The sequence below is a fragment of the Mauremys reevesii genome, linkage group 3, assembly GCF_016161935.1.
Source record: "Mauremys reevesii isolate NIE-2019 linkage group 3, ASM1616193v1, whole genome shotgun sequence".
NCBI lineage: Eukaryota > Metazoa > Chordata > Testudines > Geoemydidae > Mauremys > Mauremys reevesii.
The window spans coordinates 194,831,742-194,845,199 of NC_052625.1; the positions used below are offsets into that span (position 1 = coordinate 194,831,742).

The 13,458-nt window shown below is 44.2% G+C and overlaps 1 protein-coding gene across 16 annotated transcripts in view; it reads left to right on the forward strand.

The window, feature by feature from the left end:
• SUPT3H (SPT3 homolog, SAGA and STAGA complex component) overlaps positions 1-13,458 on the forward strand; it is a 448,093-nt gene that overhangs the window by 410,567 nt on the left and 24,068 nt on the right. For 14 of the 16 annotated variants that reach the window (XR_005595949.1, XM_039529531.1, XM_039529544.1 and 11 more), the window contains one exon: positions 7,832-7,865. The exons of the other annotated variants lie outside the window; for them this stretch is intronic. Coding sequence is in view for 13 of the 14 variants with exons in the window: in XM_039529531.1 (XP_039385465.1) it covers positions 7,832-7,865 (34 nt within the window). In the remaining variant the exon portion in view is untranslated. The remainder of the gene's footprint in view (positions 1-7,831; positions 7,866-13,458) is intronic. 16 annotated transcript variants of the gene reach the window in all.

Here is a 13,458-nt window from a genome sequence, read left to right on the forward strand (position 1 = left end):
TAAACATTTTTTTTTAACAATGTGTTTTCCAGTTTGTATGGTGTATAAGAGCATTTGGGTTATAGTTCAGGAACTTACTTTCTTCTGTTGTTTTCAGAGATTTATTATCCCCTTATTCAATAATGTGAACTCTTGTCTTTTAAGTACAGTATTGTGGGGAGGGGTTGTATGACAAGGTTATTCTGTTTACAAAGGTATATTCCACATTTGAAATGGTTTAAAAACATTTTAGGGCAGTTATTCACAGGCTGACTTGTTTGACAACTGGATTGATAATTAAGGGAGGTCAGTAATCAGTCTGGAGTGGATTTAGGTAATTAACCACAGTTTTTCAGAAAGTACCAGTTAGTGCATTTACACGAGAAGGTATTATGATACAGTCGATAAAATAAAGAAGTGACCAAACAACAGTATCTGAGGGTTTGTTATTTTCTAACCTAAGAATAGGATGATATATATATTATATCACTGTGATGACGTAGCCGTGGCTCCAGTATGTGAGGTATTGTATATATCTTTTCATATTTAATGACAATACTAATAATGCGTGTAATTACCATAATCAGTGTGTGTGTTCAGGTTCTTGGACTGTGGCATCTGAGTGCCTATTAAAGAGACACCATCAATTTGAAATCTAGCAGGTTTAAAAAAATGTAGTAAAGTGCCACTGAGTCCCTTTGTCAGTTTTGCAGTCCTATTTTCCAAAAATGTTTCTTTTCCCTTTTGCGTATGAAAGACCTGCACAAAGAGGAAACTCACTGTACAGGGGAAAAAGGGAACTTTACTGTATAAAAAATTCTGTCAAATGGACAAAGTATGCAATTGGGAGTGGGGGAAAAAGATAAATATTTTTCCTCTATCTTTAAACTGCAATTATTTTAGATGTCCACTTATAACAATAGGTGGTAAAAGGTTTTTAATCTAGAAGCCTGATTTTTAAATTGATTTTTGTCCTTGTCATATACATAAATATTTTGAAAATTGTGGATAGAATGCATATTATATTTTTCTGAACAAATAATGTGCATTTTAAAATGGATTTTAAACTATTTAGCAGCTAAAAACTGTGTACCATTAGTGCACTAAAATACATATTTAACAGGGTTAAAAAAGATTTGTTATAAAAACAAAAGGCCTAAATACAAATTTACACAAGCCTCAATATGTATTTACTTAAGAAATATGCACACAAATATAGATTTATATAGAGAAGAATAGCAGTATGGTCTGCCAGGTGAATAATGGGCACCAGGAAATGGCTTCAGAACTCTGGGCACAACTGAAGATTTCTGATTTTATTTTTATAATTTCTATTGTAAAAGTGTCCGAAGGTCCCGGTCAGGACTAGAACCCCATTAAGCTAGAACAGTATTTCCCAAACTTGGGACGCCGCTTGTGTAGGGAAAGTCCCTGGCCAGCCGGGACGGTTTGTTTACCAGCCCCGTCCACAGGTCCAGCTGATCGCGGCTCCCACTGGCCACAGTTCGCTGCTCCAGGCCAATAGGAGCTGTGGGAAGCGGTGCGGTCCGAGGGTACGTACTCGGAGGCTGGGATAGAGAAGCAAACTCCCACCCCGAAACCCTCTTTCCCCATGGGGAATGATCATTCGGGGCCTCCCCTGGTGATCTAGTTTTCATCCTCATCCCCAGATGAGGTGGTAGTGGGCCCCTCCCACGCCATTCTGCTGGATGATTTCAAAGAACATGGGGCCCTGATTCATAGGGTGGCTGCAAACTTGGGCTTGAAAGTGGAGGTGATGGCTGAACAGGCGAACACCCTGTTCAAAGTGCTCTTGGCCTCTACCCCTACCTTGTTGCGCTACCAGTACACAATGGGGTCCTAAAAATAGCAAAATCCCTTTGGCAAACTTCTTCTTCCATCCCTCCTGCAACCAAGAGGGCCGAAAAAAGTATTTTGTCCTGGTCAAAGGGTTAGAATATCTGTATACTCACCCTCCTCTGAGCTTGCTGGTTCTCTTGTTGGCCAATGAGAAGTACAGACAAGGGCAAACCAGTTTGACCCCCAAGGATAATGAGGCCATGAGGCTGGACCTTTTGGGGAGAAAGATCTATTCGATGGCCAGCCTTTAGTTCCGGTAGGCCAACCACCATGCTATCTTGGGGAAGTACAAGTTCAACTTATGGAACTCCCTCCATAAGTTCAAGGACTCACTGCCCCAGGACTTGGCCCTGGAATTCGGGGCACTGCTGGAGGTGAGTCCGACAGCTGTAAGGTCCTCCTTCCAGATGGCGTAGGTCGCGGCCAATTTGGCAGCTAGGGTGGTCACGTTGGTGGTGGTCATGAGGCACAGCTCCTGACTTCAGACCACTGGCCTGTTCTAGGAGGTGCAGGCCTCGATCCAGGATCTTCCCTTTGATGGGAATGGTCTCTTTGCAGAACATATTGATCTGAGGCTGCACAGACTAAAGGACAGTTGGGCCACCCTTTGCTTGTTGGTTCTGCATACGCCGCAGTTGGTGAGGAAGCAGTTCTGGCCACCCTTGCTGCCAAGCCTTGGCAGCCTTGATGGTGGCATGCAAGAAAAAGGGATGGAGACACGAGTTTTGGTTGTCACCGCCCTTCCTCCTCCCACTCCCCTGCACAACCTGCCCCGCCGAAGCCTCATGGGGGCCCAAAGCACTCGCTTTGAGGATGCGCTCAAGAGTGACATCCCAGTCAATTCCCCAGATTTGCCTCATTCTTTCCTCAACCATCCCTACCTTTCAGACTGGTTACTGGTCACCTCGGAATATTGGGTGCTAGAGATTATCTCAGAGCTACACCTTGCAATTCTCAGTTGCCTCCTGTCATAAACAGATAGTTGAGGGTTAAGGTCTCTTTTACCTGTAAAGGGTTAACATGCAGTACCTGATGACCACCTGACCAGAGGACCAATCAGAGACAAGATTTTTTTCAAATCTCTGTGGAGGGAAGCCTTTGTCTGTGTTCTTTGTTTGCTCAGAGCCCTCTTTGGATCTAAGAGAGGTCAGTCATGTCTCCAAGTTCTCCTGGAGTAGTTAATACTATTTAATAGTAGAAACTACTCCAGGAGAACTTGGAGACATGACTGACCTCTCTTAGATCCAAAGAGGGCTCTGAGCAAACAAAGAACACAGACAAAGGCTTCCCTCCACAGAGATTTGAAAAAATCTTGTCTCTGATTGGTCCTCTGGTCAGGTGGTCATCAGGTACTGCATGTTAACCCTTTACAGGTAAAAGAGACCTTAACCCTCAACTATCTGTTTATGACACCTCCGCTCTACCCCCACCTTCCCTGTCCCTCTTCAGGGACCCTTCTCACGAGCAACTTCTTATTCAAGAGGTCGAGAACCTCATGCAGCTGGAGGCAGTGGATGATGTCCCCTGGGACATGAGGGGAAAAGGGTTCTAGTCCCATTATTTCCTATCCCGAAAGGGAAAGGGGGTCTAAGACCCATTCTGGACCTGTGGTGCCTCAACAAGTCTCTCAAAAAGTTGAAGTTCCGTATGGTCTCCCTGGCCTCAATCATCCTCTCCCTGGATCCGGGTAATTGGTACGATGCCCTCGATCTGAAGGACACTTATTCCCATATCTCCATCTTCCAAGATCACAGACAATTCCTCCATTTTATGGTGGGCGGTCACCATTTCCAGTTCATGGCACTCCCCTTTGGTCTCTTGTCTGCCCCGAGGGAGTTTACAAACTGTATGGCACCAGTGGCTGCTTACCTCAGTCATCGAGGGGTTCAGGTCTAACCATATCTCGACGATTGGCTCATCAAGAGCAGATCTTGGGATCAGGTGCAAAGGAGCCTCAATCTGGTTCATTCCTCCTGCCGCAACCTGGGCCTGTTGATAAATGAAAAGAAATCAACCTTAAGGCCGGTGCAACAAATAGAGTTCATTGGGGCGGTTCTCGACTCCACATGAGCCAGAGCCTTCCTTTCGGAGACCCGTTTCCAGGCCATGTCAGACCTGATCTCCCATGTGAAAAACTATCCACTCACCACTGCTCACATCTGCTTGCAGTTGTTAGGCCACATGTATGTACGTGGTCCAGCATGCCTGGCATCATCTCCGGCCACTGCAAGTATGGTTGGTGTCAGTCTACATCCCCAACAGACACAATCTAGACCGGATATCAGGGTGCTGGTTCACATCCGATCATCCCTGGATTGGTGGCTGAGCCACAAATTGATGTTGGAGGGAGTTCCCTTTGCAGCCATGGCCCCATCGCTGATCCTGGTTTCTAATGCCTCAGACTGGAGCTGGGAAGCCCACCTGGGCAAGCTCAGCATGCAAGGTTGCTGGTCGTGGGACAATCTGTCCCTCCATATAAACATCAGGGAGCTCAAGCGGTTCGCCTGGCCTGCTAGGCTTTCCTGCCCCACATGAAGAGCAGAGTGGTGCAGGTCCTGAAAGACAATGCTGCAGACATCAACAGACAGGGCGGGGGTCAGGTCATTGGTCCTTTGCCAAGAAGCTCTCCACCTTTGGGGCTTCTGTGTGCATGCTGTCCATCTGGTGGCCACGAATCTGCCCGGGGCCAAGAACGTGGCAGCAGATTGCCTCATCAGGACCTTCCCATCTCGCTACGAGTGATCACTCCACCCAGAGGTGGTCAGTGTGATCTTCCGGAGGTGGGGGACTCCGCAGGTGGACCTGTTCACATCTCATCAAACGAGGAAATGCCACGTGTTCTGCTAGTTCTGGGGATTAGACTGGGGCTCCCTGTCAGACACCTTCTGCACTGGTGGTTGCGGGCTCTGATATACACCTTCCCACCATTGCCACTAATCCACAAGGTCCTTATGAAAACCAAGCAAGACAAGGCAAATGTAATCCTGATAGCTCCTGCGTGGCCTCAGCAGCACTGGTTCGGCATGCTGATGGAACTTTTGGTAGCCGCCCTGTCTGGTTGGACCTGCTGTCCCAGAACCACAGCAGTCTTCTGCATCCCAACCTGGTAGCACTGCACTTGACAGCATGGCTTCTGCATGGTTAAATATGGAAGAACGGGAATGCTCGGCCTGGGTCCAACAGTTCTTGTTGGGTAGCAGAAAGCCCTCCACCAGAGCAACCTATCTAGCCAAGTGGAAGACATTCATGGGTTGGGCCTCGGACTGGGGTATCCGGGCTGAGCAGACGTTGCTGCAGGCTATCCTTGACTATCTTCTGCACGTCAAGTTCCAGGGTTGTCCTTGTCATCGATCAAAGTCCACTTGGCTGCTGTTTCGGCCTCCTCAAAGACCTTGCAGGCAAGACGTGATGGGTGGGTGAAACGAACTAAGTGAGGGTGGAGGGCTATGAGGCAACAAAATAATAGGAAGTTCCCATATTTGATTCAATTGCAGGTTGTCATCTACTAATTGCATGGTCTTATTATTATTACCTGGTCTTTCTTCTCCCTTCCCCCTCATTTTTGGCTGTTTATGTCCCTTGGTAGTTCAGTCACATCTGACTTTTCACACTGAGTTATTTGGGATAGGGAGCAGATAACTTGTTTCTTTGAAGTGCCTCATGCCCACTTTTGAGAATTCAGAGATAATAAATAATTAGAATAGTGAATGGAGCATAATGAGCAAGGTCCCTCTTTGACCAGAGGGAAGTGAGGAGGGAGAAGAAATGAAACAAAATCCAGCACATTAGCTGCCATGGCCAAATATTTGTCAATTAAATCCTTCAAGGGAAAAAAAGTAGCCTGTCTAATGAAACTGAAGATAGTCTCATTAGCCATATAAATGGCTAATATTTTTTAATCTTGTTAAGCTTTTGGCCTCAATAATCTCCAGTAGCAATGAGTTCCCCAGGCTAATTATGGGTTAAATTAAAAAGTTTCCTTTTACCAGTTTAAATGTGTTGCCCTTCAATTTCATTGACTGTCCTTCTGCTCTTCTGTTATTTTACCTTCTCTGTGCTAGTCATTATTTTCTCTGTCATGTCCCCCTATTATTCATCTCTTCCCCACACCAAACAGTCCTGACCTTTTCTCTCTCCACGGGAAAGTCACCCCAGGCCTCTCTTCCTTTCCTTAACACCTTCTATTTCTGCTATATTATTTTTGATAGTGATCTAACTGAACAAAGTATTCCAGGCATGAAATGGTTACTTAGTCAAGTGACGGACACATGGGTGTATGTGTTTTTAAATCTTTCCACCTGCTTGTTTTCATCAGTTTGATTCATAAACAAAAAACAAATTAGAACAGTTCCAGATATTAAATTCAATATTATGTCTGCGTCCCTGTAGGCAATTTGGCTCAAAATAGCAGTCGGGCCATTCTGATACACAAGGACGGGAGGCAGAGTTTAATGTTTCATTGCTTTTCTAAGGGTTTGCGTCAGAGAAAATAGTTAGGTTTTCAGGAACTGAAGGCCTTTTCTCCTCTTTAGTGGAGCAAGACCTTATCAGCACATAAACACAGCCTTACCAGCATCCCATAGATACCTGGTTTGCCTCTTATCCCACTCCCCCAATAAAGAAAAAGTTCACATGTGGACAGAATGATAATTGACTGCCTTGGCAAATAGTGTACATTTTGACTGCAGTTATTTTCCAAATTAAATAAGCCATTCAAGTAGGAAACTCTTTTTCCAGTTATTTGGGCTGAGATTTTTCAAAGGAGATGTAACGGCACATAAACTCACCCGGCAGCACCTCCTGCTGGTCTCTTCTGGGAATTAGCTCTGCCAGCCTTGGAGCGCCCTCTGCAGGCTGGTATCCCACTTCTGCTTAGCCCCGTTGTCCCTCCCTGGACTCTGGTGCCCCGTTATCTGGGGTGCTGCCCCCAACAGTACACCACTCGGTCTCAGGGTCTCCCCTCCCCAGGGAACCCCCACCCACTATCCCCACCTTGCCTCAGTCATAGGCTACTGCCAGTCACCAACTAGCGCCCGTGCCCTGGGGTAGACTGCAGTGTCAGCCACTCATCATAGGCAAGGTGGGATCTGGACCTGCTGCCTCGCTCTGCAACCTAGTGCCTCTATAGGGCCTTGGACAAGGCCCTCAACCTGGGGAGTTGCCAGCCTGGAGCTCCCGAGCCCCTCTGGCCTTTCCCCTGCCCTGCCTCACTCTAGGAACCCTGAGCTTCCCAGCAGCCAGGCCCCTCTTTCTCTGAAGGCAGAGAGAGACTGTCTGTGCTTCTGGCCCCCTGCCCTCTTATAAGGGCCTGCTAGGCCCAGATTGAGCCAACTTCAGCCTGATTGGGGTGTGGCCCCCAGCTGAGGCTGCTTTCCCCAATCAGCCTAGGCTTGCTGCTTTCCTAGCAGCAGCCCTCTCCCAGGGCTGATTTCAAGCCCTTCCAGGCAGGAGCAGGTGACCACCCCGCTACAGGAGCCTATGGGGTTTGGACACCTAATTCTCTTTGATTCCTTTGAAAATCAGACTCCAAGACTGGGATTTTCAGAGCCACTGATCACCTGCAGCTCCCCTTATGTTCATGTGGAGTTATAGAATCATAGAATATCTGGGTTGGAAGGGACCTCAGGAGGTCATCTAGTCCAACGCCCTGCTCAAAGCAGGACCAATCCCCAGACAGATTTTTGCCCCAGATCCCTAAGTGGCCCCCTCAAGGATTGAACTCATAACCCTGGGTTTAGCAGGCCAGTGCTCAAACCACTGAGCTTCTGACAGTCAGGTACCTTAATGTTTAACTGAGTTGTGTTACAATATAATACTACATTGAAGCCTGCATGGAAAGGAACTGCTTTTCTGTGACAAGAAGGATTCTTTTCTGTTCTATGTAGGTTCTTATACTGCGCTTCTCCCCATGGTATCTGAGCGCCTTCCATTAGTGCATTGAGCAACGCGACTACACATTTGTCGTATCGTGTTCTCTCCTTCCTCTCCCCAGGATAGAAGAGTGTGCAGTGGAGTGGTTTGTTTTGGTAGGTTGTCTTTTTTTATAAATATGTAGTTTGTAATGTATTTATGTTAGAGAAGGCAAGGTCAAAGAAATGCTCCTTTGCACTTGGAGTGGAAGGTGGTGAAGTTTGTGATGCACCTTAGGTTCCTGGGAGATACCATTCCATAGTCTCATACCGGCCACAAAGGAAACTCTGTCTCCTTCACAGATGAGTTTTACTCTTATTGTGGAGAGTTCCATTGTGTCAGAGGAGTGAAGTTTTCAACCACAGTCTTCGTCTCAGAGCTTTTGTGATCTTCTGCTTATCTTGGGCCCAGCCCTTGGAGTATCTTGAAGATAAGGACTGAATCCCTGAACTTGATTCAAAATCCTTTGGGAAGCCAGAGTAGGAAGTGAGGGACAGACTTGATGTGTTCATGGTAGCCCATGTTGCTAAGGAGACATGCAGCAGCGTTCTGCACTAGTTGGATAAGAGCTGAGGGCTTCATGCCAGTTATATCACTGTAGTCCAGCTGAGAAATGATGAAGGTATGAATAACTGAGGCCAGACCATCATCTGCCACCTTTTTCTGAAAACAAATGAAGCTGTATGGGTACGTTATTACTTTAAATGATCTTAGAGCTCACTCGTCTCCCACTCTCATCTTTATGCCTTCTTCCATGTTTATGCTGTACTTAGAATTCCATCTGCACGCTGAAATTCATCTTTAAAATACACGACTGCACAGACTTTCGGTGAGAACCCTCCAAGTAGTAATAATACTTAGCATGTTGATGTGTATAGCACTTTGTCGTTTCGAACATTAACCAGTTAATCCAAATGTGGAAGGTAATGTCAAGAATTATTATCCTGTTTTACAGATAGGCCTATTTTTACACTACTAGCTAACACCTCTTTGCCATATTGAAATAGTAAAGTGAGTCTGAGGGGGTTGTATGATGTTCACTTCCATTAGTGTCTAGAGCAGGTTGATATTTTACTTATTTAAACAGCCTTACTTGGCATTAAAACCAGTAAAGCTCTAAAACATGAGGAGTTGACACAATTTTAAGTGCAAAACCTTTGACAACTTCTTTGAGTAGTGTCCCTTTGGATGCTCCATTGTAAGTGTGCTTGCATCCCTGCACAGCTGATCGGAGATCTTTGGTAGCAGTGTCTGCTCTGCCCACACATGTGCTGTCCCCCTTCGTGCCCTGCCATGAGGCTAACCAGCACACAGGGGTGAACCCTCCCCCCCCCAGTTCTTTCTCAGCTGCCCCTGGCTAGAGACGGAGCTATTAGCAGTCCGTTCATCAGATCATTCTCTCTCTCTCTCTTAGCATTTCAATAGCCTGAACTCCTGACCTCCTCCTGCACCCCAACCCCCTGCCCTAGCCCTGATCCCCCTTCCTGCCCTCCTAACCCCTCGGTCCCAGCCTGGAGCACCCTCCTGCACCCCAAAGCCTGTACCCCCAGCCAGAGCCCGGACCCCAACCCCCCAATTTCATGAGCATTCATGGCCCACCATACAATTTCCATACCCAGATGTGGCCCTCAGGCCAAAAAGTTTTCCCACCCCTGCTCTAGAACCATCCAAATAACATTTAATAATTGCCATAAAGCACTCTCATTGTGAAGGTTGTGGCGCACTAATTCCCAAATAGTGACTTTGAGAACATTAGGCCTTCAGCTGTGCGTTTAATACCACAGTAGGTCTGAATTAATTTCACTCAGTTTCCCCATTGCCATGTCATATTGCTTGCTGCAGTTTTTTCTAGTGGTTAGGATGGGCCCATCAGTCAGAACTTCTGGTTTCTCCACTACTACTGGGTTGTCATATGACCTTGTCCAATTTACATCCCTTTTTCATCCGGCTGTACGATGGGAATATTATTTATCTTCTTCAAAGGACATTGGAAGGATTGATGTTTAAAATTTGCTTTGAGATCCTCTAATGAAAAGCATGCGGCTCACCAGGGTAAGTGCCCTGGCGGGCCGGGCCAGTTTGTTTACTTGCTGCGTCCGCTGGTTCGGCCGATCCCAGGCCAATAGGATGTGCGGGAAGCGGCGTGGGCCAAGGGATGTGCGAGCCGCCACCCCTCTTGGCTTGAGACAGTGAACCGTGGCCAGTGAGAGCCACGATCGGCCGAACCTGCAGATGTGGCAAGTAAACAAACAGTCCCAGTCCACCAGGGGGGCTTACCCTGGTGGGCCGCAGGGCCAAAGGTTGCCGATCCCTGCTTTAGTGTGATCTGTTTCCTTGCCTTATGCTCATCATAATTAAGACATTATCCAAAACGTCTATTTGACTATTAGAGGTATATATTATAGGCTCAATAACAGTTTCACATAACTCATTTTGTATTTTGCTACTGTATACATCAAATGAAGTCAGAGCGCTTGGTTTGTGACATCAAAGTCTGTTGCTATGAGAATGTGTGTGAGCAAACAATGATTTAGAGGAAAAAGAAGAGGCAAGTTTTAATGCAGAACATTTTTATTTACATTTATGTTTTAATAACCAGCTTAATTTTGGAAGAAGTCAGGAAAAATAGTGAAAAGATAAATGTACTTATGTTTCAATATTATGATTTTTCACCAAGTACAATTACATATTAAAGAAAAACAACCTTGAATTTCAAACAAGGCTCTAAGGGAGCTATTGGCATTTCCAGCAGACACATTTGTCAGAATTCTTTCTTTCTTTCTTTCTTTCTTTCTCCTGAGTCCTTCTATGGTTCTATTAAGCGCTAAGCTCATTACCTACACATTTTGAATGGTATAGTGAGATATCTTTATTACAAAAGCATTCTGTGTATTTTAGTAGTCCGGATATAGCAGTCTTCCGACAGAAAATGCCCTGTAATGAAGGTGAAGCGTAGACGTTATTTATTCTAAATACTGGATCTTTCCATCTGAAAGTTTATAGAGGCTGAAAAACTGTTGAATTTGGAGATTTGCAAATAAAAATAAAAAGCACATCTCTGAAAATGTTCCCTCCTAGAAAACAAGTCCTATTCCCCCTTGTGAGCATTATCCTTGTGTAACATTACATCGGTAGGTAAGGCATTTCTGTCACGGATACCCTTACTAATAGAGACACAGTACCACCCTCTTCTGGAGTGAAACAACTAAAACATTCTGAGTCCATGCCGGGTACTTTGAGAACAGACTGTCAGTTGTGTTAAATTATGTGGAATATTTTTGTGTCTGTTACCTAGTCCACTTTTTAGGCGGCAGCAGCTTAAAGTTAGAGCTGTGCAAACTTTGTGCCCAAATCCAAATTAAGCCTGGCAAGCTTCCAGAAAAGGTTGGAGCTGGCAAATTTAAATAATTTTCAACTCAGAGCTATTTTTTCTGGGTTTTATGTCATCACGTATGAGTTAAAACCAAGGAAAAACCTGTTTCTAACTGATTTAACCTCTTTTTGCCTCCTGCCTTGGTCAAGTGTCTTTTGTCTTTTATGTATGATTGTTCTCTAAAGACAAGCTACCTGGGCATTCCTTATGGAATTATACAGCATGTAGGATATATGGAAAGGCACATTTTGCCTATTTAATAAAATACAACTTTTAAAAACATCTATGTTAGGGATTTATAGAATGCCAAATATCATATGTCTAGGCACCAGTAATAAAAAAAAATACAGTTTGCTGAAACATGTTAAACTGATTTTATGAGCTTTGCCATTTTTGGTTTTCAAGTTGAGCTATTTGTACATTTAGGCTCTAAATACAAATTTAAACAAATAACTTACATACCAAAATATTCACTGTGTTATAGTTGTGACATGAAAATAATAATCAGTTACTCAACCAAATAGTCTCTAATACCTATCCATCCTATATTAATGGTTTGGCATGGAAATAGTCTTACATGTATGATATGTTCATAGCAAAAATTATACGTAAGACCCAAACCAGAAAAACACTTACGAACATGCAGAATGCCTGCAGAAGATCTTCAGAATCCATTGGAAACAGTTTCTTGCACCATCAGAAATTCTAAGTAGAGCAAAGCAATCTAAAGCATCAAATATGATAAGAAGTATCTAGGACAAGATTTAAGGATGCCACCAACATGACTTTTACGGCAGGTGATAATATGGACACCACCTGGAAAGTGAAAAGAGGGCGACCTAGAGAAACATTACACAGATCAATAGAGAGAGAAGCCAAATCAATCAACATGATACTCAGAAACCTGAACACACCAGCACAGGACCAAACTAAATGGCAGTAACTGGTGGGTGCCCTATGCACCTGAGAGGAGGATAAAGAAGATGACAGATAGGTGCTTTGGGGAATGGGGCCATCGTCACAGAGTGGAAATTCCTGGAAGCAACTTACTTAAATAAAAGCAGGGACATACTTTGAACTTTGTGTTTGTTAAGAGCTATACATTCTCACTCCACCTTTGTGGAGTGATGATAGGTATTATCTCCATGTTGCAAAAGATGAAAGTGGGCTGTGGAAGAGTCAGGGTTAGACCTGAGGAATTCATGGCACCCAGCTGTTTTCGTAATCCACTAGACCATGCTGCATCTTACCCACAAGCTTGAATACTCCTTTGTTTTATAAGCCAAATAAAAGTTGGAAGTAACTATTAGTTTGGATAGGAAAAGGTTAGATAGCAGGGGGTGGGTATTTTTGTTTTCCTCCTCATTAAGACAAAACTGAATCCATTTTAGATCTAATATCGTCACAGTAAATCAAACTTGCTGGTGAATGTTTTCCTCTTTCATATTAAACTAACAAATGCTATAGGGCATAACAGTGTATTAAACCCGCTCTGGGTTTAATACACTGAAGCAAATTTGGAAAGGACAATGTTATTTCCTTTTGGAATGGCTTCTCTCCCCAAAAGTGTCTGAGTGGCCGGCATGCCGTTCATATAGTTTGATGAATAATTTTTTGGCAATGATGAATGGAGGCTTGCTTGCCAGTAGCAGTGTTATCCATATGGCCTGAACACCAGCACTAAATAGGCAAGGACAATGATATAGTATGAAGAAAGATTAAGCCACAATGTATAAAACCAGGAAAAACAGCAATTTGCATACTTATATCCTGATGAGCTTTGGTTAAGATAGAGTAAAGGGATCGTCCCATTTCTTCATACTAAGATTTTTATATTCCCTACTAAAATATTTTTCTTTGGCTTCATGATGTAGTGAACCAAAAGACTTTTTCCTTGTAGCAACAAGAGGTTCATATAAATAGCAGTATAAGTAATAGATCTCCCATAAGTTATGCAGACTTTATAAGAGGTTACATGCTTAACTGTTAAATGAACTAGATAATCGCTTTAGCCTTAAATTAGCATAGTACATTGTTAGGGAAAGCAGTGCTGTACACCTAATTATCTTAGGGAAGGGTTTGTCATGTTTGTATGCCTCACATTTACATTCATGCCATACTACATTTAATTTATAAAGAGGTAGTTTAATTTACAATTTCTTGTGCAGTTTCCTGTCCCTCATTAGCTGAATCAAGGCTGAAATGTTCTGGAGTGAACGTGCATGGCTACCACCATCCTCAGCTCCAAACTACAGTGAAACTGAAATGATACGGGACAGGAGGGCAAATGTTGAGAACTGGAAAAATAGCAAAACAGAACAGCATGAAATGTCAAA